Raw genomic sequence first — 26,344 nt, 5'->3', positions numbered from 1 at the left:
CAGCCACTTTCTGTCGGCGCCTTCGCTTTAGCGACGTCCTTGCTTCTTCATCATTACATCGTCGTCACTGCGTCGTTATCATATGGTTGTGATGCCATCATATTCACGGCCGACCCTGGCAAGCTAGTGTCATAGCAAATTTGGCAAATCACAGAGACACCGTATGCCGCATATAGCCGAAGCAATGGCAATCTCAGAATGACCACTACAGGTTATAAATATAGGTGTCTTTTGGAACGTGGTGTTTCGCTACATATGTTGAATGATGATCACATTAACGTCGCCAGTCATTGTAAGATCGGTTCAGCCAGATTTTTTTTTATTCCTGACATTTAACCTGGAGTAACACTTCGAGCCATTCGCTAAGCTAGCCTCTCCAGAAATCACCAAACTTACCCGCTCTCTCAATCTGCTTTTCATTTACCTACTTCCTCAAACAGGCCTCGAGCAGTCATTCAAATGTAATACCTACCTTGATTGTGTTCCTACAACAACCTTTTTTGAACGCATTACGCGGGCCCGCATCAGCGCTACTGAGCCATCATCATCACCAACAGCACAAAGAAAGAAGACACCGATTACGACGCTACTCCTGATGGAGGACCGTAAGGATCAGGCGACCGCGGCGGGCAGTAGGGGCGCCGCTGCAGCACGCGGGAGCCTATCCACGGAGGTAGCGGTCGCGAAGCCGTCGAAGGACGAAGCCCCAGTGCGCGAACCGAAGCGCGATGACGCCGATGATGCGAAGGACTACCGGTGCGGCGTGTTCAACTACAGACCAGACTGGCTGCAAAGGTTTGCGACACCGCGTTACTACGCTTTCATACTCGCCGTCCTGGGCACCTGCCAAGGGACCTATCGCTTGTATATGATTGCCACGCTGAGCACTATGGAAAAGAGATTCTCACTGACGAGTAAAGCGAGCGCTTTCATCCTGATCGGCGACGACTGTAGCCCCATCCTGGCCAACATCGTGCTCATCCTTTTTCTCAAGCGCACAAGCAAGCCCAACTGGTTGACCGCCGGAATGGCGTGTTGCTTCGTCGGAACACTCTTCAACCTGATGCCTTACCTCGTTTACGGTCCACGAGAGTCCTATTCGGGCCCCAACAAGACTAAGAGTATGGACTTCTGCGGCAAAGTGGGCAATGTAACAAAGGAATGCGAAAAACCGATGTTTGGAGATTCTACAGGTGCCATCATGATGTTCTTCACGGGGAACTTTCTGAACGGATTGGGTACCACGTGCTACTACACCATCGGTAGCACGTACATGGATGACAACGTTGAGAGGAGTCACACGGCGGCCTACTTTGGTGAGCTTCTTGTTCGTTTTTGTTATACAGCGAAGTTGTTAAGGGGAATTCCGCAGCAGTTCTCGTGCGGCGTCAGTGAAGGCCGCCGAGGGCCTTTGGTGGCGCGGTCGGTATCAAATGTCAATTTGTAAGCAGCCATCAACGCAGCCTGCGTCGGAGCCCTGAAGCGGCCGTATCGCATAGGACAGGACGCGCAGCCGCACACCGGCGTCTGCAATAAGATATTAACCAGGAACGCAGCCCAACAACACAACGTGCAGCCAGACGCTTGAGATGGTATGCAGGCGCTGCATGCAGGAACGAATATGTGCCGGATATAGCGGAGGCTATAGAAGTATAAAGGGTCCCTGAAACGGCTCGGGCAAATTTTGTAGACGCGTAGGGTACAACAGCTACAGTAAAACATTCGCCTCACAATTTAAGTGAAGCGTCTCATATTAAGAGAGCTACGGACGATTACAAGTTACCCTCCTCCCTAGCCATGCATTTTCTCCTCAACTCGTTCGCGGGGTGATCGGGGCTAAGCGCCGCCTTCGCTGGCTGTACGTCATGATGTGACGTCATGTCGTCTCCTTCCGGTTGTCTTGGAGCTACCGCACGAAGGCTCTCCAACCTCTCCGCTAGCTGCCTGGCCGTTGATCCCCAGCGAGAGCGATCAAGCAGCGTGCGTTGCGAGCGTTGTTTAGCAGCGCCGAGCGTGTCCAGTATTCCGGTAACCACAGGCGAGCTGGGCGTTTTGACGAATAGGCAGAGGCGTAAACTAAAGCCTCTCCATACCGCCGAGATGAAGGAGCTTCGTAGACGTACGTGAGCGGCCTGATGGGCATGCACGGTCCAGCCATCTGGTGGCGCAGAGCTTAACCAGCAAAATACAGAGCTAATATTGCTGTAACCAAGTGTGAAACATTTTAAGCACATAACAAGACAACGTGTTCAGGATTACGCTCCTGCAGAAAATTTGCGCTAGCAGCAAAGTAGAACGCACTTGGTTACTGCTATATTAACTCTGTGTTTGGTTGAGCTTTGTGCCGCCAGGTGGCTGCACCGTGCAAGCAGCTGACGTTTACGCCTCCGTTCATCACGTAAAACGCCCAGTACAATTGCGCTTGCGTTTACCCGAATACCGGACACGCTAAACTCTATTGTGGTAGTAATTATTCGGCGTGAAGTGACGGCCGCAAACACGTAGATGCTGGCGCCGTTTGGATGCCGACCGTTCGATGCGCCGCAGCCACTCCGCTTGTCTGCTGCCTTGCAGAGGGGTACGATGTCACCGCTTGACATGTCACCGATCGCTACGTTTGCAGCGCACAACGCAAGAGTGAACCATGGTGCTCGCGAAAAGAAAGAACGAGACCAACACTGGACCGCGTAGCTGTCAACACGGAGCAGGTAACACAAGCAGACGTCACTTGCTGTGGGCCGGAAGTGCTTTTAGTGTAGTGATAAATGTCCTTGTACATTTTCTTTCTCTTACTTTCCTTTTATAGAAACAAATTAACTAACGTCTAAACTATTACGATCAACATTTGTTCCCCATAATGTTGGAAAAATTATCGATGGCATGCCCTGGGCAGCAAATCGGATAGCTCGCCCTACTGACGTCATATGGTCAAATCGCGTCACTTGGTCAGGCGCGGCTGCAAACTCAGCTGATTGGCGATCGATAGCGATGTACGTTTTTAAAACCTTCTAATAAATTACACGCTCCACACGGAGCGCTTAGATGCGTCAATATATGATCAGAAGGACCTACTCCGACGACTTAGTACGTTTGTACAAAATCGTCAAAATCATTCCAGGGTCCCTACCCTTTAAGCGCGTATGCAGGAAAATATTTGAAAAGGCTCGTGTATACCGAATGAATCAGGACTTGTTGCTGGGCTAGTTGGTTCATCTTATTCCGTAGTGTTTAGACGCAACCAAGGACGGAAAAAAATTCAGGACAGGAAAGAGTTCTTTCCTGTCCTGAATTTTTTTCCGTCCTTGGTTGCGTCTAAACACTACGGAATATACCGAATGGATTGCACCAGATATAGCGCAGTGTTCGCAAAGTCATGGATAGATTTCCGGGCAGTGGCTTAACACATTCATAGAACTTCCAAAAGAGTGTGAGAACTCCATTATAGTTTATTTGATGTATGGGTCGCTGAGATTGGCATACATGTGCGAACTTGCTTTTCCCGTATTTTTCAAAGACGAAGCCTTTCTTGGAGACTTGCCACGACTTTTTCATATCGGGTACGTTTCAACAGCCGCATTCTAAGGCTGATTCGGGAGATACGGCAGCCCGAAAATGTGGGTCACTGTGTGCTGCTGGGTATATATATATATATATGACGCGAGCAGGAGGTGGCGGACGGAGATAAACATGGTCACCCGAACACTGCCTTTATTCTTCGTCTTCCTCCTTCACCACTATTGCACCGCACCGTCCTTGTGTGGTTCGTTACACACTTCCCCCTCCCCCGGAGAGAGTCGTAGGTGCAGGGGCGGATGAATGAAAAGAATAAGAATGCACAGTTAGTCCAATGTCTCAAGAAGACTGTAACCCTTGCCAACTTCATAGAAAAGTATCTGTCCGGTGAAGTTTAGCATAGTTCTGGTGGGCGAGCCTGACTGTTGCACCCCGGACGACGTCTACATGCACCGTAGCACGTGATCATTGATACGATTACATGTTGAGCACTTGGCACGACTGAGTGAAGTTCAAGCATTATGAAGTAGCAGGATCTGTAGTTGGACTTGAAGCTAGTGCATGTGGACCGAAGATTGAATGCTCTGAGCTGTCTTTGGCAGATTGCTCTCACCAGAGAGGAACCGTTTGCATGAAGTCGGCTAGTTTCTGGTGGTTGGACGTGTGCGTTTTCAGAAACGAGTGCTCGTTGCACGAAGCTTTTCAGGCGATGTTTCTGTTGCTTTTTATGCCAGAAGATTGTACTTCTCCTTTTGGCCATTGCTTGCGCTGTTTTCGCATTTGTCGTATTAGGTGCTGTCTCGGTTGACTTCCTCGGTGTCTCGGTGCTGTCTCGGTGCTCGGTGTCTCGGGTCTCGGTGCTGTCTTCCTTGACGATGTACACTCCTTGGAAAACGACATACTGGCCGAGTTGTTCTTAGATTCAATTGGCTAGTCCTTAGATGTCTTTCTTTGTATTGCGTCTGCTTTTACGATGGCACTCTTTCTCGACGTCGTCGTCGTCTGTGTCAGGTTCGTCCTTGCGTTAACCGAACTTGTTCTTGGAGTTGTTGGGACCACGCTTTCTGCTGTGGGTTGGCTGATGGTGAAGAGCACGTCTGAGATTCTCGAGGAGCCATTTCTAAGGCCGCCATCCATGTGACCTCGTGCTTAGTGGACATTTCTGTTTGTCGGTAATGTGCGACAATCCCTTAACTCCGGAGTTCCGCAGGGAAGTGTGCTCGGACCTCTACTTTTCCTAGTCTACATTACTGACATAACAGCATGCATAGACGATAGTGTGAGTATTAAATTGTTCGCGGATGATTGCTTACTTTACATAGAGATCAAAGATGCAAATGACCATGTGATCCTGAGTAAAAGTCTTACTGCGATTTCTGACTGGTGCGACACCTGGGAAATGAAACTTAATGAAGAAAAAACCGTTTTTATGCGCATAACCAAGAAAAACACCCTCTAACATATCAATACACTATTAATCAATCCGCGGTCACTGAAACAGACTCCTTTAAATATTTAGGTGTAACCATCAACAATCGTCTGACCTGGTCGCAACGCATTGATAATGTTTGTGCGTCTGCTCGACGTAAACTCGGCCTATTCAGACACAAGCTGAAGCATTCTCCTCCATCCGTGAAACAATTAGCATTCAACACACTGGTAAGGTCGCGATTAGAATATGCTTGCGTCGTCTGGGACCCATTTATGAAAAAAAAAAAATATTAGCAAACTGGAACATAAACAGGCTTGCCGTTCGCTACATATATAATTGTTATGGACGTTATGACTCCCCATTGCAATTGATCAATGAAAATAATATTGCCACCCTAAAATCCCAAAGAAAGGTAGCACGCCTAACATTGCTCTTCCGCCTTTGGAAACGGGAACTACAACTTAATCATTCACCCTGTCTCCAGCCGCTACCAGCTAGGCCTACCAGAAATCATTACCCCGACCAATAACGTACATTCATTTCTAATAACATACAACATCATTCCTGTCCAATAACATACCACGTGCCATTGAAAAACTGCATTTCAAATAAACGTATGAGCGCGTGAGTACTTTAATGAGTGTTAGCCGGCGCATGAGAGAGATCACTTGTGTCTATCTTCGTTGCGTTAGCCCTGAAAAAGAAACTATAAACTGGTACTGGAAATATTTCTCACCTTTCAATTCAATCACTTGCTTTGTATGCTTGTAGAATGTGTTTTTTAATGTATTTAATATCACCCTTCAGTGTATCTCATATGCTTCAGTTTATTTCGTATTTCGTATTTATTTCTTTTCTTTGAACGTATTTAATTTTATTACTGTATGAACGAATTCCCTCCTGCCTGGGCCATACGTTGGCCTGCAGTATTCTGTAAATAAATAAATAAAATAAAAATGTCAGGGGTTTGTAAAGGTCTTGTATCTGCAAAAGAGCTTGAAATATGCAAAGCAGCTTGAAATTCAAGAGGAAGCTGTTCATCCGTTCTTGATGAAGCTGCCTGTTCGTCGCCAAATGAGCATACGGTGTTGGTGGTTTCATTTTGGTGTTCTAGCGAAAAGTACGTTAGATTAATGTTAAATCCCAGGTGGTCGATCAGTGGACGATGCCGCAGTGAATATGGCTCTGCCACGCGCTTCCAGTGAATTTTAAGTTTCATGCGGGAACAAAGGGATTGTGTGAAGCACTGGCTGCGAAATGAGCTTCATAGAAGAGTCATGCGACTTGAAACGAGGCGGCGCCGCGTACAAGACGCGGTGAACGCATCCGATGCTTCAGCGATGGCACGAGTACGATAGCACGGAAGTACGGAAGACGCGCTTGTCAAACAAGCCAAATGAGCAAACAAGCATTCGAAGGCTGATTCCGGAGATATGGCAGCCCGAAAATGTGGGTCGCTGTGTGCTGCTGGGTATATATATACACTGCCTTAATTCTTGGTCTTCCTCCTTCACCACTATTGTACCGCACCGTCCTTATGTGGTTCGTTACACACATACGAGGTCTGTTAGAAAAGCATCCGACCTAATTTTTTTGCGAACGCCTGATGAATATGAAACAAGCGCGCTTGCATCAGCCGACCTTGAACCTTTGTGCGCATGCACGATTTTTTTCCCGCCTGCCGATAGCGTCAGTCGCTGGGATGCAGCGTTTGAGTGAGGTAGTGCGCAGTGCTCTTGACTGATTTTTTTATTGCAAGGAAAATGACGGAGCGACTGGAGCAGCGATACTGCATGAAATTTTGCCAGAAACTGGGCGACAGCCAAGTGGAAACCATTCGGAAGATTCAGATGGCTTTCGGTGACGATTCTATGAGCAGCACACAGATTAAGGAGTGGTACAACCTGTTTAAGACGGCCGCACATCACTGGAGAGCGAGCCACGCTCCGGTCGGCCATCAACATGGCCAGGTCATTGCCGAAGTGAACGCTGTGGTGATGCGGGACCATCGTGTGACTATCCGAGAAATTGCGGAAGAGGTGGCCATCAGCACTTTTTCTGCATATTCTATTATGACCGAAGAAGTGGCCATGAAGAGAGTTGCGGCGAAGTTCGTGCCGAAGCTGCTCACGGTGGAGCAAAAGCAACTTCGCGTTGAAGTCTCACAGGACATGATGGATTCCACAAACAGTGACCCCGACCTCATGAACACCACAATCACTGGTGACGAGTCTTGGGTGTAGGGGTACGACCCGGAAACCAAATCTCAGTCGTCACAGTGGAAGCATTCAACGTCAACAAGACCAAAGAAGGCTCGCCAAGTGTGCAGCAACGTCAAAGTGATGCTGACTGCTTTCTTTGACTCCCGCGATGTGGTACACCACGAGTACGCACCAGAGGGTCAATCACCAGAGAGTACTACAGGGATGTCCTCCGTCGCCTACGTGATGCTGTGCAGTGCAAGAGACCGGAGTTGTGGTCAACAGGAACTTGGCGCATGCATCACGACAATGCTCCTGCACATTCCTCGCACTTGATTAAGACTTTTTTGGCGAAAAACCAGACTCCTGTAGTTCAACAGGCTTCTTACTCTTCTGATATGGCCCCCTGCGACTTCTAGCTGTTTCCCAAAATCAAAAGGCCATTGAAAGGAACGCGATTTCAGACAAGAGAGGACATTATGGCTGCAACGACAGCGGAGCTAAACTCTATTCTGAAAGAGGCCTTCTCGGAATGCTTCCAACAATGGCAGCACCGCTGGGAGAAGTGTGTGGAGTCCCAAGGAGAATACTTTGAGGGTTATTAGGTTTCCAACGCTCCAGTTATGCCAGTTTCTTTTCTTCGGCCAAAGGTCGGATACTTTCCTAACAGACCTCGTATATATAGGTCTGTTCAAACAGAAACCGAACTATTTGTATAACATCTTCATTGCTTATTGCACAACTTTTTAAGCACTGTCCCCATCATAGTAGTCCCATTTTTTGGCAATGCACAGTTCCCGTTGTTTCTTCCATTTCTGGAAAGCCTCCTGGAACGCACTTTCTGGAATGGCGCGCTGATGAATTGTGCATAGAGGAGATTGTGCTGAATCTCCTCTATGGTTTGGAAATGACATTTGTTTGGGGAACAGCAAAATGTCTGCTGGGGTTAGGTCCGGAGAATACGGTCGATGAGGCACAACAGGAATGGGATGTTTCGTTAGATAGCTGCGGACAAGAAGCGACACGTGAGCCGGCGCATTGTACTGATGCAACATCCAAGTCAGTTTTTTCCCACAATTCAGGCCTCTTACTGCGCACAGTATCCCTCAAACACACTATAATTTCCTGAAAGACTCCCTTATTTACCACCTGACCACGTAGTACAAATTCCTTACGGACAATGCCTTCGCGGTCAAAAAACCAACATCACCTTGATCTTTGGCCGACTCATGCGGACTTTTTTTTTTGGACGAGGAGACCCTTTGCCCACCCACTGCGACGACTGCACCTTCGTTTCAATATCATAGCCATTTACCCACGTGTCATCGCATGTTATGATGTCCTTAAGGAAGTTTGTCATTGTCACTGGCAGTGGCAAGCAGTTCCTGGCTGGCCCACTTCGTCAGCAACTTCTCGAACAGTTTCCCTGAATTTGCCCGAATCACAGGACAAACTTTCTCATTATGTTCACCATCTGTTGATGGCAAAAGTCGTCCATGCGTGGCATCTTTACCCACCGACATTCTGCCGTGATCAAAATGCGCACGCACGCACGCACACATATTGTTCTTCGAGCACTGTCGATGTTACTTTGGTACTAATCCGACGATCAGCTTGTGCACCTGCTCACTTAAGCGGGTGTAGCTCACCAACTGATGGTCAGAGCGAAACGCGGCAAATGACACTTTGGTGTCTAAACCTGCCACTACGTGCGCTCAGCAGCCGCAGCGCTTCCTCTGCCGGTTGGCGCGCTATTTGAAAAGTTCGGTTTCTTTTTGAACCCACTGTATATATATATATATATATATATATACAGTATACAGGGTGTTTCAGCAAACATTTGAAAAATGCTTAAAGGAAGCCTGTGGCAGATAGCACAATTCGAGTTAATGAGCTGGTCTACTCGAAGAGGCGGACATAACTTGCACAACAAATTGAAATGCATAATCGAATAATTACCAGAAATTCACTAATTCAGTTTTTAACTAATTACCTGATGGCCCATACTGCAATTTACAAATTGTAGCCGTGGAGTTCGCAAGGCGGATCCACTTGGAGGACCGAATTCTCGGGATGACACCAGTTTCGAGGTATTAATTCCCGAACTTTGCGAAGAAATGCATTGGCGTTCCACTTAGGTTCTTAACAAAACGTCGCTTTTTGCATTGAATCACAAAATTAACTGGAAGCTAATTACCTAGCTAATTACCTAGCTAATTACCTAGCTGAGTAAGGTAGGTAAGATATGCGCTGCCATGCAGAGGAAAAAGGAACAGAGGAAGGGCAAAAAAAGAACAGACATTTGTACCGTGAAGCACATGACGAACAACAATTTTACTGACTGTCGTATGGGTGTGGTATATAAAGCTCCCCTTAGCTGTGGCCATTTCTACGTAGGGCAAATAGGGCGGTGTATCAATCAGAGGCTAATGGAACATGAAAGGTCGCTAACCGGTGGATTGCCTTCCAATCTCTACTTACATTGCCAAGACTGCCAAGATTGTAACTGCCCGTCCGAGTTAGATGAATACGCGGTACTGTACATACATAGGAATGAAGATGGTCTAAGGTCGAAGCTTGGCCTATCAATAATGGAGGAAGTGCGTGCGTGAGTCAGCCTTCGATTACCTTACATCAGAAAAAGATCAAATGCCTCAACAGTTATCTCTGACGTAGACCGGCACGTGCACCTGATTGACACATGGTGCTACCATTCCAGAGCATGCGCAGATGAGTTTTGTGTCTTCTTTCTTTCTTTCGCCTCAGTGCTTCCTTCATTTGATAGTCGGCGTCTGTGTTGTCCACTTCTCTTGTGTCCGTGTCTGCACGCCTTACCTTTTTTGCATTATGAATGTCCGCCTGTCTCAGCAATCCAGCTCTTGGATTAGAGTTCTGCTATTTCCAACAAATTATTTTTTAAATTTGTGAAAGTCATTGCAGGAACACCCGGTATAGGCCACTTGGCGGTAATGAATCCTTTGAGTATCTGCTTAAACTACGTGGCATTGCCAGTGCGTCGTCGCTCATGCCAGTGACATTGTCGGTGCTTTCGACATTCTCTTCCACCAACTACCTTATTATCGGTGCATCCTCTATTGTGTGTATGCGTCGTGTTCGAGGCTTATCGCCAACATTGTTATTGTACGCTTCCTTTGTGCCGCTGACGCTGTTTTCAAACACGTGACAACGACGAATTGCACAGCAAACATTCCGCCATCATGTCAAAACAATTTCTATACGATGCCACATAATGTAATCCTCGTCCCGTAGAGTATTGCTCGTAACGGGCTCCGAAATACATGCCCAGACGCCACTGCTCACAGAGTCTGTGTGGAGCACTAAGCCTCACACTAATTGCCCAGTACTGTTGTTGCGCGACAGCTCAGTGGTTAGCGCGATCGACTCCCAAATGGACATTGCTTCAATGACATGGGCTGAAATCCAAGTAGAGGCGGTTGTGGAGAAGTTTGTCTTTCTTCACGCTGAGGCAATGCCGAAGTTGGGAGTTTAGCAGCAGCGGTAGACGAAGTATTTCCACCGGTTGCGTCGCTCATTGTTTAGAAAGAAAGCGTAACATGGGAACGCGTGGCTCGCGCGGAGCGCATTCTCTAGCGGTGGCGGAGCCGCAGATGATGTAGCGCATGCGCAGTGGGTCTGAAGCCCGCGCCAGCGCTTTGTTTCCGCGCTCGCCGCAAGTCTGGTCCTCATGCTTCCGCTGCACCCTCCTCCTCCGCTTGCCTCCTCACGCTCTCTTCGCTCTCGCCTTCTTTTATCCATGCTCCGCGTTCGCTTTCATCCTTGGCCGTGCTCGTTCGGTTGGTTACGACGGACAACTGCCGATGCTCGCCGTAGGAACGGGTGCCTAAAAGCTGCGCTCTAAAAAGAAGCTGGTAAAGGACTTGTGGGGCGTGGACACGTGTAATAGAACCCGTTGTAAAAAAAAAAAAAAAAAAAAAAACGTGAGATGTTGCAGAGCAAAAAATAAAACTGCTACATGGCTAGGACAAAAAAAAAAAAAAAAAAAAACACTGAAGTACAGACTACTGGCAAAAAATATCGCAGCTTGTCAGGTAGGCTTCTGTGGCAAAATAGAAAACGAAGTTTCCATTAACGATTTTGTTTTGCATTGCGTTGAACTTTTTGTCATTCCCTTCTGATAATTCGCAGTGCTTTGTTTAGCAGACAGAGAAGAGCAACCACGTTTTAACTTTCGCTTCTTGCGAAAGATTTGTTTAGTTTGGAATATTAAAAAATACCGTATGTTTCGTTTTCGAGTACGCCGGAATATGAATAGTTAGCGTGTCGTATTCGAATATTCGGGCACCCTTAATAAAAACCCAAGTCAACCAAGGGTAATTTATTTATTTTATGGGGTTTTAAGTGCCAAAACCACGATCTGATTATGGGGCACGCCGTATATAGTGCTGGGACTCTGGAATAATTTGGACCACCTGGGGTGTAACGGGCACCTAAACATAAGTACACGGGTGTGTTCGCATTTCGCTCTAATCAAAATGCGTCCGCCGGGGCCGGGATTCGATCCCGCGACCTAGTGCTTGACAGCTCAACGTCATAGCCACTAAGCAACCACGGCGGTTTCAATCAATATTCTGACCGATTGTTTAGAAACGTGCTGCCCGCTTGTTATATTTTGGCCCCGCTGCTTTGCGAAATCGTGAGAAGGAGATGGTTACAGACTCAAAACGGCGCAGAATAGAAGAACGTACATAAAATGGAAACGTGCACACGATAGCCGTGACCAGAAGATGACTGAAAAGGCATAGAAAAAGCATCCCTTATGTGTGCATAGCTTTCACCTCGGGATCAAAGGGAGTACATGGCCAAAATGGCTAAACACGCTCAACGTCCTGGTCATCATCGTCTTCTTCGTTAATCCAAAGAGGTGGCTGGTAACAATGTAGCATACAAGAAGGGAAACACGATGACGAACGACGTAACATTTCCGCTGCAAATACATTTTTTCACCGCGAGAGGGGTAAACATTTGGCAGTATAATTTTTGTGGTTTGTTGGACTGCAGGCTACGTCATGGTCTTCCGTCTGATGGGGCCAGTCCTGGGCTACGTCACTGGATATTTCACCCTGAAGATCCCCGAGGATATTACAAGTAAGTAGGCTTTTCACTATTATACCATTCAAAAACACGTAACACCCATTCCAGTGTAAGTGTTGCAGATATCACTGCCGCTTGCAGAGAGACGCATTTGTTTTAATACCAGCAGGCTACAGAAATTATGAGAAATATAGGGCGCCTGGGAAAACTGCAACGCACACCTTCCGCAAGGGATAATTGAAAAGCACTTCCTCTTGAAGTGCAGCTGTGTGTTAGAGACGTTGCATTATAGTGCGGGGAGAAAGGGAAAATAGGGATACATTGAGACCATGGTGAAAACGGTAGGCATGGTTCTCTCGCTTTTCCCTTTTCTGCAGCTCCGCTGTGTTCGCCCCGATAAGGCAGGCTATCAGTAGAGGCCGGATCTTTAGGCAGTAAAAAAGCGCGTTTTAGGCGCCAAAAATAGGCAGGCAAAACAACGTTTTAGGCCTCCAACGTCGTAAATATAGGCACAATATATTTTCACGTAAATGCAAATAATTTCAAGCGAAGGCGTGCGCGACCTGTATCTGCAACAGGAAAACAAGAAATGTTATTGTTTATGATGGCACAAAGGCGCCAACAGTTGAAAATAGCCGTGAAATTGTTCCATAAATCTGCTGGACTAATGACAATCAATTGACTTAATTCAACTGCTCATATGCTCATATTCATGTTCAATGGCCACTGTACTCGAGCATCGCGTATGGTGAAACAGGTATGAAAAAGAAAACTTGAAAGCTGGGAATACTGATTAAAAAAAGTACTACTATATGTCTGCCTTACGAAATTAAATTAAGATGCACCAAAAACAGACAAATTATAAATGCAAGAGAGACTACGATTTCTTAAGAAATTAACATGTTCTTGAATGTTGTTGGTTTTGTTTGTCAAAAAGCGTGTAAAAGAAACTGAAAAGTACAGTGCTTATAATTATAGCGACCATCATGATACAATGTTGGCCTTTGAACATTGACGAAACATGTGTGCGTTTCTTGTTCCTCGCTTCGAACCCTGCCAGAAAAGTCCCATGTGAAGCCAGGCGACCCTAGGTGGATCGGAGCCTGGTGGTTGGGTTACGTCTTCATTGCCATCGCAATTTTTATCAGCACAATTCCAATGATCCTGTTCCCCAAGAAGATGCATGCCGGGTCCGAGGCAAACAAGGAGCAAGTGGCAGCGAAATCAAGATTAAAAACGGACTTCACAGGTAATTAGGGGGCCGTGCGCACTGCCGCGACATCCGCATTGAGCAAGAACTAATGGAACGCTGTTTTTTTTTTCGTAGTCTAAAGGCACCTTAAAAACGCTATACCACTGACATCAGTATCTTCAAACATGAGCGGTATTCTCTAGCGATCACTTTTGAGGGTACAGTCACTTTCGCGACACTGCGCGCGACTCGGCACCGGACGCGTCCAAGTGTGCGCATGCGGCCGACAGTGCTTCTTTTGTAGCATAATGCGAAGAAAGGGAGCTCTGCGCAGCGCCAGAAACGCTTTCGGCTGTATATACGCCGACACACGCGGTGACGAGTCATATGAAACCTCGCGAGAGTGATTGTATTCCCGAAAGTAAATATTCACAGTCACTTTAGCATATACCAAAGACGGTGAAGACGAAAGCCTGCGCGCTCACGAGACATTCTATAAATTACTTGGCGTTCTCATTCGAATGCGTTCTTACTTCTTATTACTTGTTTTTCGGACCAAAGGTCGCGGGTTCGAGTGCCTTACTGACGCTGCCCTAACTAACTGTGCCTTAATAAACTACGCCTTGACACCAACAGTGGTGAGCTTCGGCATTCCTTAGCTTTGTGAAATTGTCTAGCGCAGCGCAAGCAGCATCCTAATTTGCGTAGTTTCTCTCCTTTCTCGTCTAAAGTTAGTTCTGTTGGGCAGACATCCACCGAGTGATCTTTGTCTCCACATAGTATACAACTCTCTGGAGTCAGTTTCACGGTTAACATAGATGCACAACCTTGGAAGTGCTCATTAGATTGTCGTTTTGCGGTTGAGGCTTGTTCTCTCTTGTCAGAAGTCATCATTATAGCCTGTTCCCGGCTTCTTACTTCTAGGCTCAAGAAGTCTAGAAGAACAGACATTTCATCTAGCCTGTCACTAGTAACGCCTGTGTTTGTCGAACACAAGATGCGCTGAGTATAAAGGAGTACCATTTCTTGCGGAAGATTTGTATTATAGCAGTTTTCAGAAGCACTCCATATTCTTTTTCTTCGACGCCAAGGTTATGCAGGGATCTCACGCGAGTCTGCACTTCTTCATGCAACCTTTGAAGGCCTTCGAAATCTTCGCAAGAATGAACTTTACGTAGGTTAAGATGACGACGCATGTGGTCGTTAACAATCAGCGACTTCTGACCGAATCTTTCTTTGAGAAGTTCTATAGCTGTGCTATAGCTCTCGTTAGTGGTCGACAGGCCGTTAATGGCACCTTCCGCTTTACCCATCAAGTAGCTCCGAAGATATTTCAATTTGTCTATGTCTGTGATATATCGGTTCTGGTGAACGGTAGACTCAAATTGATCCCGAAATTCTGGCCATTTAATGGGGTCACCATGAAACTTCGACACATCGAGCTTAGGTGGTTTAACGTGTGCGCGTGCTTGATGAAAGTCATCGTGAGATGCGTGCGTAGTCGTTGTTTGCAGAGCGGATAAAATGCGTTCAGCGCGGGATTTCGCGAGGAAGATACATTCTTGATACAATCCGACGCTTTGAAGCTCATCCTCAAGTTTATCATAGGTAACACAATCTTCTACTTGGTTATCAAGGTCCGTAAGCATAGTTTCCTTTGTCTTCAATAGGTTAAGATGGTCGGTCAGCTCACCAGATGGTGTTGGTTCCGTCTGCATAAAAGTTGTCATGTCGTTGATGATCCTGGTGACTGCCGCTCGAACGGTAGCACGCCTCCGTCGTAGTCTTTCCATGTCGCCACGTCGGGAATCGGAGGCCTCGTGTTGACGTGGATATTTCTTCGATTGTGTCGCTGCGTCGTCGCGTTGATGGCGTCGGTCGGTCGTACTCTTCAGGGAGCTCGCTTCATCGTTAGGGGTTTTCAACTGTAGATCTGTTCCTGGTCACGGCACCATACTGTTGAAAAACCAGGAAGCGGAGCCGAAGTAGAGAACGTCTTGTTTATTCGACGCTTGCGAAAAAACTAAAAAGTGCGGGCGCTCGCTCGTGTCTACGCTTGCTTCTAACTTTCTTCTCTTCATTTTCCGGAGCAAAATATTTAACATATATAAAGCCTCCAAGTTAGATCAGATGTAATGCGGATGCACAAGCACTTATAAGAATTGACACGTGTAAGTGCAATAGTATACTGTAGAAGGAGTAGAAGTACGGGTGACACGCACGACCTTGCATTTGTTAAAGTTCAGTTCCATTAGCCATTGGTTGCACCAGTTCGCTATAGCCGTAAGGTCGGGCTGTAGCATGTTATCATTATAGTTTTATTGCGACAGCAATTATATGGACACTCCAAGCGCATTTTTGCCGTCGCCGTCGTCGTGATGTTCCGTATAAAGTCCAACGGCGCTAAAATCGTCGCCGCGCGTCGTGCGTTCCGTGTGCGAGTGAAAGCGTGCGAGGGTGAGCCGGCAACCGCAGATTAATCTCGCACACTCGAGAAAGGAAGGCGGCCGAAAGCGCGCGGTCTTCGTTCACGCGCGAGACACGGGGTGGAGGCGACGGAGAAGGGAGGGGGGATGCGGTCTGCTGCTGCGGCTGCTGCTCACGGAGCTATCTTGAAAGCGATCTGCGATGCAGACGAAATGTGCGCCGGCGGGGGCCTCATCTTCAAAGCGGTCTGCGATCGGGACAAAGTGCATTCGCCGAGTGCCGGTATCTTCGTATGCGCTGCGCTTTCGTCGTTTAGTTGGCGTTGAAGCGACAGCTTGCGCGAAGGCCAATTTGCTCGCTGCCGCTGGCGCGCTTTCTCAATTCAGCGTTTTCACGAGTTACCGCGGTCATCGAGCGAGATGTGTTCATCGTTACCTGTGCGCGTGACACCGTGCTTGTTTATTTATTTAGTAAAGGAAAATTTACAACTTTAAACAGCTGATAAAATTGCTATCCTTACTTAGTATAGCTGTCTACTAATTTGCTATCGCAATCGATGCTTCGCCTGCGACATTTTTAATCTCACGAAGGATAACACAGTCATCGGCGAATACAGTATATGTATGTTAGATGACACATAAGAAGAAAGATCATTGACATAAATTAGGGATAGTAGTGGTCCGAGAGCGGAACCCTGTGGTACACCAGAACGTACGTTAACAAATGGTGAGTTGTAGCCGTTGCCGGAGACAAATTGTAAAAGATTAATGAGAAAACATTCGATCTATTTTAATAAGTTACTGTCGATATTTAGGTGACCCTGTTTTAGTAGAAGCAAATCTGTCGATGCAATCATCGACAAATGACCTGTGAAATATATATGATGCAAGTTACCCGTGAAAGAAATTAGTTGAGTTTCGCATGAATGTGATTTACGGAAACCATATTGTACAGACGATAAAAATGAATTGCTCTCGACTAATTTGATAAAAGTGGTGAAAATGATATGCTCAAGCAGTTTGCAATGTGTAATAGTGATAGATATGGGGTGATAATTAGCCGGATAATGCTTTTTCCCAGATTTATGAAGTGGAACGACCTTTTAGATTTCCCATTGTTTAGGATGTGTGCCTGTGCCCAAAAAATATATGAGATTTTACATGCCAAAACCACGATCTGATTATGAGGCACGCCGTAGTGGGGGACTCCGGAAAATTTCGGCCACCTGGGGTTCTTTAACGTGCACCTAAATCTAAGTACATGGGTGTTTTCGCATTTCGCACCCATCGAAGTGCCTGTGTCAAATGATTGTCGAAAAATATAAGCTAACATGAAGGAGCGGCAAGCACAAGTTTTTTTTCTAAGAATTTTGCATTCACAGTATCATATCCTGGAATAGCATGATTTTTAAGGTATTAATTAATTGGGCAACACCAGCTGGGTCTACAGTCACTGGAGGCATCACTAAGTAATCATGGTGATGTACACATCAGGAACATGGCTGCTGTTATGTGGTGAAAAGTGCTTAACAAAAGTGTCAGTTAATACTGTAGCACACATATGATCATCAAATGAATCACCACGTGGGTCTACCAAAGCGATAGAATTTTAGCTATGGGATTTACGACACGCTAAATTATCTAGGATTTTTTTTTGCAACATGTCCGGTAAGATATTGGATAGGAAGTCATTTTTGACATTCTTTCTGGCTGATATGTATGCATTAGAGGCAGCACTGTAAGCCGCCTAGCACGAGTTAGTTGGTGAAAGTTTTGCTGTGCGATAAAGTAGTTTTTTTTCTTGTTTGATAACTTTTTGATATGGGGGTTGTACCAAGGCGCGTGAGAGTTAGAAATGATGTTGCGAACTGGAATATATCTGTTTGTTAAGCGCTTATCCTTAGCTAGAAAGTTATCCCAAATGGACTGAACGGATCGATCAAAAAGGTTTGCAAGAAAAGTTTCATGAAGACGCACAGATCGTTATTAATTGCAATGAAATGTGCCCTCTTATTGTCTCTCAGTGCCTTTTTTTGCCTTAGAATGTTTGGAGGGCGCCTCGTTAAGATGAAAAGTAATTAATAAGGATCGCTATAATGCCTGGCAATTGAGTGATGACCGATACAAAAGCAGGTATTGTGGTCAGGATGAGATCAAGAGTATTTGATACATTGGATGATATTCTAGTTGGTTCCGTAATTAATTTTGTCAGTGAAAATAGAGAACATAAGAGGACGAATTCGTCACATTGCACCGAGAAGGAAGACAATGTGGGCGTGCTATTAGGTTTCCAAACAACGCTCGGAAAATTAGTCTCGAGTAAAAATATAGGAGAGGAAGGAATGTCGTACTGATTTCGTCAAGGCAGTCATGGAGTTCGCCTGTAAAGATAGGCGGGGTAGACGGAGATCGGTAGCAAACGCTTAGTATTAATTTAAGATGGTCAAGAGTTAATGACACCGAGACTATTTCAAATACGAGTACTAATTTTGATACTTGAGGATGGAAGAGTTGTTAGATATGGCCACAAGAACGCTACCAGTACGATGTGTAAGCCAATCACATTTGTAGATAATAAAGTCATTTGCATTGTGAAAGGTTCCAGGTACGTCAGGGCTGAGCCACGTTTCTGTAAGGGCAATAATGTGTGCTGAGCATGTATCAGTAATGGGAGATAGTGTATCATGTTTGTTTGGTACGCTTCTGCCACTGTTAAATATAACTGACACATGTGAATTGCATGAAGAATGTAAACCACCGCCCCTCTCACAGCCCTAGACTGAGGGCGATAATGAAGCACCTGAACGATTGGCGCTGATATGTGTGCGTGTCTGAAGTTCTTGAACGCTATCCGAAATTGTGTCGTATAAGTAGAACATTTCATTTATGGATAGTTAATCGTATTTTAACTTGAATTTTGGTCATTCTAGCTGAGATTTCACGAAATCTGTTAGCTTTTTGCGGGCAATCCGTGTAGCAACTGAAAAATCCTCGTTTACTTTGATGTCCTATGATTTCAGCTGACTGCGAAACAGAGCACTTTATCTCTCATTTTAAAACTTCGCTACAACCGGGGCGACATTTGGTAGGAGCGGAATTGCCCAAGCGATGGGCTCGTTGAAATGAATCAACGAAAAAAAAAAAGATTCAAAAATAGCCATAATCACATTTGTTAGTTTTTATTCTGTTCCTAGCCGTGCTTCTAGAGATTCCGGAAGACCATAAAATATTTGGTTATACAGACAAGATCTATCTTCTAGCTCGTTCAGGCATGATTGTAAGCGGTGGTTTTCTGTTTTGAATTCTTGTACTGACTCCTGAGTTGATGTTATTTCTTCTGAGAAGTGGGCGAAAAAAATCTGATTTCGTTTCTAGATCGTTTAGCGATGGGTGATATCGGACTGGATGTTTTTTTGGCCGAATTATGAGAACTTTATATGAGCAGCCAATCCTGCTTGAGAGTTCGCGCTTTGTGACGAACAGGTGTGAAATATTTGAGTAGCTGGAACAGAGCCGTCATTTGCTCGGCAGGGTCATCAGGTAAAGTATTAAATTCAGACAGAGCGGGTGCGCGCTTAGGTTGGCCAGGGTCAGCTTCAACGTCTCCACAGCATAATAGAAAAAATAACATTGAGGAGCACTAACAACAGTGTCTCGCACAAAGTTCCGGGTAACGGGAACACTATTAAGCATCTGTCATCAGATTTCTTTCCACAGAGTGGAAATTTGGTGCATATCTGCATGTCGAAAGAGTTTCCCCGTGCCATATTAAGGAGGAAAGAAAGAAAAAAAAAGCTCAATAAATGGGACAAAGGTTAACCGATCTCTGCGTATGTTATTGTAGGTTTGCGCGACTAGACATAATTTTTAATATTTTATTCGTAGAATACAATCGTAATAATGATAACTATATAAAGATTCATCCACCAAAGCTCACCCACTAATGTACGCTCAGGGCAGCGCCAAAGATTGTGCTACCCTGAGTAAAACTATTCAAGAAAGAACTTCCGAAAAAGGAAGCATTATATGTTAAAAAGTACCGCGGCGCGTTTAGCACCGCGTGGGAGAGAAAGGTAAAAGAGAATCAGTCTATCAAGCTTTGATGTGGGGGACCTATGTTGATAGCGGTCTGTAGATAGCTAGTGCTGGCGGTGCAAATTAGCCCGACGCTCATTTTCCAAAATTTCCAACGTTGTATGCTTTAGTCAGTCCTCTTAGAGGACCTCCAGGTAACAGTATGCAGCATATTCGGGCACAAATACTCTGATTGAGTCTTCATGTTGGGTTGAAAATCAAGGGTGTCTTTGTTTCTCCTAACCTTGTTAATGTCTCTGTTAGCGTCTCTGAAGGAAGGCTTTGGTACCCTTGTGGTCGCAGGTCTCAATCCTTTCAGAGAAATCAGGCATTCGAGGAGGTGATATCAAATCACGGAGATGTGAGATATGCTATGGTGAAAGCATTAAACGGCTCATGGGATGAAAATTTGACCGCCCGGCGTCATGGCACGAAAATTCAATGGCACCAAAATTGGGGGCCGAACCCTCGACCTTTGGTGAGATTCGAACTCACGACCTTCGGTGTAAATTAAGGCGACGGTAATTAAGGGACAATTAAGGAAGTGAATCAAGAAACTCGATTTCATGACCATTGGCGGAAGTCGAACCCACGTCATTAAGACATTAACACATTAAGAACTGTGGCATTAAGACAAAGGTAATTATAACAGCTAATTACCCCATAGTTAATTAAAGCACTCGTACCCACGACCTTTGGTGGGAGTCAAACCAACTTGGAAATACGGGCGAACCAGCCATATCTTCAAGTTGGATTCCAAATGACATCGCGAAGGTCGAGATTCAAACCCGCTACCATAGGTATTAAGGCTAAGCGAATTCAGGCACAGGTATTTAAGATGGAGTTAATTAAGGCACTCGAACCAATGACCTTTGGCGGGAATCATACCCTCTCCCTTTGGTGGGAGTGGAACCCGCTTGGAGATATGGGCGAACCGGCGGTATCTCCAAGTTGGATTCCAATTGGCATCGTGAAAGTCGAGAGTGGAATCCACTACTTTTGGCGTTATTTAAGGCGAAGTTAGTTAATGCACGGTTGATGAAGATAGAGTTCATTAAGGCACTCGAACCCGCGACCATTAGAATTAATTAGGGTATTATATATCAGCGTTTGGCCGACCGAGCGAAGACGAAGAGAAACGAAGTGGCGCGACATCACCCGATTCTCGGCCAATCCCCCATAGTGGGCATGAGCCACTTTTGGAGGCGAGCGAGCAAGTAAGCAAACGATCAAGGACTTTGAGCTCGTGACCACGCAGCCTGCCTTGCAGCGGTCTAAGATGAAACAAAAGTCACTTTACAATACTGGCGACGAGGGAACGAGACCCCGCGAAGAAAGAGACGATGCCTAAAGGCAAGATACCGGAATTTTTGCCTGGTACCGACTGGTCATCATGGAAAGAGCGCCTGGAGTTCTACTATGAAGCCTACGACATCGTCTAATCTTTAAAGAAGCGAGAGGTTGCCCTTGGACAGCTTAAGCACCAAGAGATCAGCAGAAACAGATTCAAAGCAGTCAGCAACAGGCCGACAATCTGGATGTTACATCGTCAAAATGTTCGCGAGTGCGTTACAAGCGAGGTACCTCAGTGCTTCTGATGCTTAGCAGATCATAAGGCCGAGAAATGTTTCTTCAAGAATGCTTCGTGTAATTTCTGCCGCAAAAAGGGGCACGTCGCGAAAGCTTGCCTGTCGAAAAAGGCTAAACCACAGAAGTACCAAGGAAACAATCGTTTAGACGAACAGGAAGACAGCCCCCTTACTGTTTTTCCCGCGGGACTAGCGATGACAACCACAGCTATAGGTTCGTTCTAACAGTACGACTGTCTGGCCGGCCACTCAAGATGTAAGCAAACTCGGGAGCAGTGTTTTCTATAATAAGTGGAGCTACATTCGCTCGCCTCTGGCCTGACGATGCACTGGTGCTAAGAGAACGCAAGCTTGCTGGTCGGGAGAATGCTTTGAAATCCTAGGATCCGTGCTTATATATGTTTTTTTTTCAACAACAACAAAGCACAGCTACCACTCGGGGCTGGAGGAGCTGGAGCCATCTTTTTAGGAAGAAATTGGTTCGAAAAACTGGGAATTTCGCTGCATCGACTGTACAATCCCCTGGGAACACCAATCGACGCTACATTAGCCAAGTTCTCTGTGGTGTTAACTGAAGCTCTCACTGGACATTCAAGGCCACCTGTACGCATTGACCGTGCTGAAGACGCGACACCCAAGTTTTTGAAGTGCCGGCAAGTGCCATTTGCATTGTGAGATGCCATATGTTGAGAACTCAACAAACTCCATGCTCAAGGCATAATCGAGCCAATTTCCACCTCTGACGGGGCAACGCCAGTGGTCGTTGTGCGGATGAATAAGGGATCTTTACGATTGTGCAGAGACTACAGGACCACATTAAACTCGAGCATCAAGCCAATTGAGTATCCTCTGCTAACGGTAGCTGAGTTGCTTGAAACAGGCTTATCTACAGCTGCACATCGACAAGGCCACTTCAGAGATGCTCGCTATCAACACAATCAAAGGCTTGTACGCAGTGAAGCGTCTACCATTCGGCGTTTCGGCCTCACCATCTATATTCCAACGCTTCGTGGATACTCTGCTCGCTGGACGGCCCGGTGTTTGCGCCTATTTAGACGATATCCTCATCATGGGAGCATCGAATGAAGAGCATCTAGATCGAACAAACAAGTAAAAATGCATATTTCAGGTACGCGAAGTGCAGTTCCTGGATTACAATGTGAACGCTAAGGGAGTTGAGCCGACGTCTGAGAAGGTTGAAGCAATAACGAGTGCGCCAGAACAAGCAAACAAGTCGGAGCTACAATCATTCTTAGGAATGATAAGTTCTTACAGCCGGTTCCTCCGAGACAAAGCGTCCATCGCCGAACTTCTTCATCGTCTATTGGATAAAGAAGCTAAATGGAGATGGCAAGCCCCGACCAAAGCTGCTTTCAACAGGCTTAAGGACGCACTTCGTGAGTGTATGGTTCTTGCGCATTATGACGACTCTCGTTCACTGATGCTGAGCTGTGGTGGTTTGCCTTATGGATTAGGAGCAGTCCTGTTGCAGTTGGACGGAAACGGACACGAAATACCAGTAGCGTTTGCGTCAAGAACACTCGGCAGATATGAGAGAAAGCACGCCCAACTCGACAGAGAAAGGCTAGCAATTGTGTTTGCCGTCACGGATTTTCATCAGTATATCGCCGGTTGGCATGTGCTCATAGTGACTGACCATAAGCCACTTGGAATACTGTGCCCTAGGACCAAATTCAGCAAGTGTTATAACCACGGATGCTTCGTTGGTGCGTGATTTTGAGCGCCTGTGAGATGTTGCACCGAGAAAAGAAAAGGCAGAATGTGGGTGCGCTCAGTCGACTTCCTTTTGCCTCCGATGTCAATGAACTAGCTGCACCAGGGGACGTGTTGATGATTGAAGGTTTGCGCAAACCTTCATTGACTGCCGAAGAGATAGAAAGGTTGACAGTGGAAGACTCCACGCTTTCTCAAGTTTACAAGGCGCTACGAACAGGATCAACAGCGTCATGGCAAGGTAAAACTTCCAACCCTACAAGAGTCGGATTCAAGAACTTTCCATGCACCGTGGTTGCGTATTATGGGGTACACGGAATCAGAGGCTAGAGAGGAATTGTTGGCTCTCCTTCCCTCTAACCAACCAGGAATGACTACGATGAAACGCTTCGCTCGCAGTCACCTGTGGTGGCCTGGATTGGACGGTGACATCGAGACCAATGTGCGGTTGTTTGAGACATATCAGATGCACAGCCATCTTCCTCCAGCAGTTGCGATGCCGGAATGGCTCCATCCTAGTGATCCACGGGAGGTCGTTCATGTTGATTTTGCAGGGCCGGTGAACAACCAGTTTTTGATCGTAGTGGATGCCTTCTCCAAGTGGTTAGAAGTAAGACAAGTGCATTCGCAGTCTACTTCCGCAGCCTTGGATGTGCTACGATCACTGTTCGCCACTTTTGGAATACCGCGAGTGGCAGTTTCTGATAATGGCACATCATTCGTTTCGTCAGAAATACAACGCTTCTTCAACCTGAACATGATCAAACACGTCACATCAGTTCCATACCATCCGGCTACAAATGGACAAATGAAGCGCATGGTTGCAGAAATGAAGATGGGGCTCAAGAAACTGACGGATGGAAGCTTTTCCTGCCGGCTGTGCGGTGTGCGGTATTATACGACACCGCACACCGCAACGCAGAAAACGCCTGCAGAATTAATGTTTGGTAGGCAGCTTCGGTTTCATCTAAACGCGCTGCACCCTCAAAAAGACACCAAAAAGGGGAGGGTGGACGACATGAGAAAACATTATCCACCAGGTTACAAGGTGTGGATAAAGAATTTCCTTAACAACCCCACTTGGCTAGCCGCTGTAGTAGTTGAAGAATGGGGTAAGAGGCCGTCTGCAACGATGACCCAAGATGGCAGGCGGCACAGGCGTTACGTGGATCATATGAAATAAGATATACATTGATTAAAAACGCAGTTAAAAAGTCACAGTATTATCCTTGGTAAAGGAAACCACTCACTCGAAGACAACCATTTATCTACCACAAGACTCCTACTCAATTCAGGGGCCGGACATCCGACAGACGGCTTTTGACTCGTCCCGTAATCGTACCCGGATTTGCACACTGAAGCAGTGACGTCCGAAAGAACGCAGCGCAGAACAGACGCAACCCGTTCCAGACTGTATACCACGCAGTCGCTATGGTCGTGTTCTGAAGGCGCCAGAACGACTAGGCATTTGAACATGTCAAGATAAAATTTACTGAGATGTGTTAAGGGTTCACTAGAGGGGGGAAGTATTATATATCAATGTTTGAACGAGCAGTGAAGACGAAGAGAGCGAAGTGGCGTGATCAGAGACTCTGAGCTCATGACCGCGCAGCCTGGCTAGCAGCGTTCTAAAATGAAATAAAAGACACTTTACAATTTAGGGCGAAGTTAATTAAGGCAGTTAAGGTTAGTTAATGAATGCACTCGAACCCGCGACCTTTGGTAGTAGAAAATACGATATAGGAAGCAACAACGCATTACAATTAAAATGTCAAGTAATGTAATGTAGGTCTCGTGAGCGGGCCGGCTTTCGCCTGCATCCTATTTAACGTATCCTATATAGTGATCGTCAATTTGGTAGCGCAACACAATCGAGGCTCACTACAACCGCATCGCGGGTCAAGAACACTTGCTATAAGGAGGGTGGACAGGGCATTGCCGCCATCTCACACGCACACACGCACACGCACGCACGCCCGCACGCACGCCCGCACGCACGCACGCACGCACGCACGCAAACTACCGTTTGAATTTTGCTCAATGGGACATAAATCGTACATGAAAAACACGGCGATGGAAAGCACAAGCACCGGCTTCTCGTACAGCAAAATTTATTTAGTGTAACTAGTTTGCTCCTATCCCAATATCATATATCAACGCAGTCCTGCGGAAATACCCTGCATAATATTATTTTTTTATTTGAAAGAAATCTTCGCTGCAGATGCGTCTTCTTTCCGACTAATTTCAGAATTGTGGCGAGGACTTGGAAGGTTGGCGAGGAATCCTGTCTACATGTTCAGACTTGTTTACTCCGTGGCAGCGTACATAGTCGTGGCTGGCATGGGCACTACTTTTCCTCGCTACGCCCAAAAGCAGTTCGCAATGTCAGCGTCTTCTGCCAGTCTAGTGTCCGGTGAGTAACTAAAGCCTACTCATTGTAATGCCGTACGACAGACAGAGCGCGTTTGTTCATTGGCTCTGGAGATACCTGGGGCGATGCGGCCCGCGATCTGAACCGCTATGTGAACCGCTGGAAACGGGCTACGAGTAATGAGAGGACACATTATAGGATCAACGTTAAGAGATAGGAAGAACACAGCACGGATATGTAAGCACACAAAGCTAGCTAATATTCTCGTTGAGTTACTATTAATGTTATTTGCTTGAATGCCCCTATTATGGTTATTACATATGGGTGGGCTTGTTTAACGAAGAAAGATGCCATCGATATGCAGCAGCCTTGAAATGCGCTACTCGAAAGTAGTGCACAGGTTCTTCGTGCAGATAATTCAAGTTCCTTGCTGCCTCGATGAAGCAGGACAGGCTTCAGATGTGAAAGAGTATAGGCGAGGGTGGTTTTTGTAAGGCTTTTAAGCACGAAATGCTTTTATCTCCCGTTGTCGGCGACGTTCAAGAGACTTTGAGCGAAAATTCTGAGCCGTTATCCGGGCACTCAAGACGAGAATGAGTACGAGAACGAAACGAGAACCTGCGAGAACATCGGGCATCGTTGTGAGAGCAGAACGAGATCATCGGGGCAACCAGTCAAAACTTAAGAAAATGCGGTCTCTGGCCCCCAACCCCTTGTGCAGGACCGCACTACATACGCT

General features: G+C 46.3%; 1 protein-coding gene across 1 annotated transcript in view; it reads left to right on the top strand.

Annotated features, from left to right (window-relative positions):
- Positions 1-587: 587 nt before the first annotated feature.
- LOC119462069 (solute carrier organic anion transporter family member 74D) overlaps positions 588-26,344 on the top strand; it is a 52,337-nt gene continuing 26,580 nt past the window's right edge. Inside the window, exons 1-4 of the mRNA XM_049672533.1 lie at positions 588-1,316; positions 12,187-12,273; positions 13,280-13,468; positions 25,483-25,647. Coding sequence (XP_049528490.1) covers positions 596-1,316; positions 12,187-12,273; positions 13,280-13,468; positions 25,483-25,647 — 1,162 coding nt within the window. The 5' untranslated portion in view covers positions 588-595. The remainder of the gene's footprint in view (positions 1,317-12,186; positions 12,274-13,279; positions 13,469-25,482; positions 25,648-26,344) is intronic.

This window comes from Dermacentor silvarum, chromosome 8, assembly GCF_013339745.2.
Source record: "Dermacentor silvarum isolate Dsil-2018 chromosome 8, BIME_Dsil_1.4, whole genome shotgun sequence".
In the NCBI taxonomy this organism is placed as follows: Eukaryota; Metazoa; Arthropoda; class Arachnida; order Ixodida; family Ixodidae; genus Dermacentor; species Dermacentor silvarum.
This window is presented reverse-complemented; position numbering and strand designations above follow the sequence as displayed.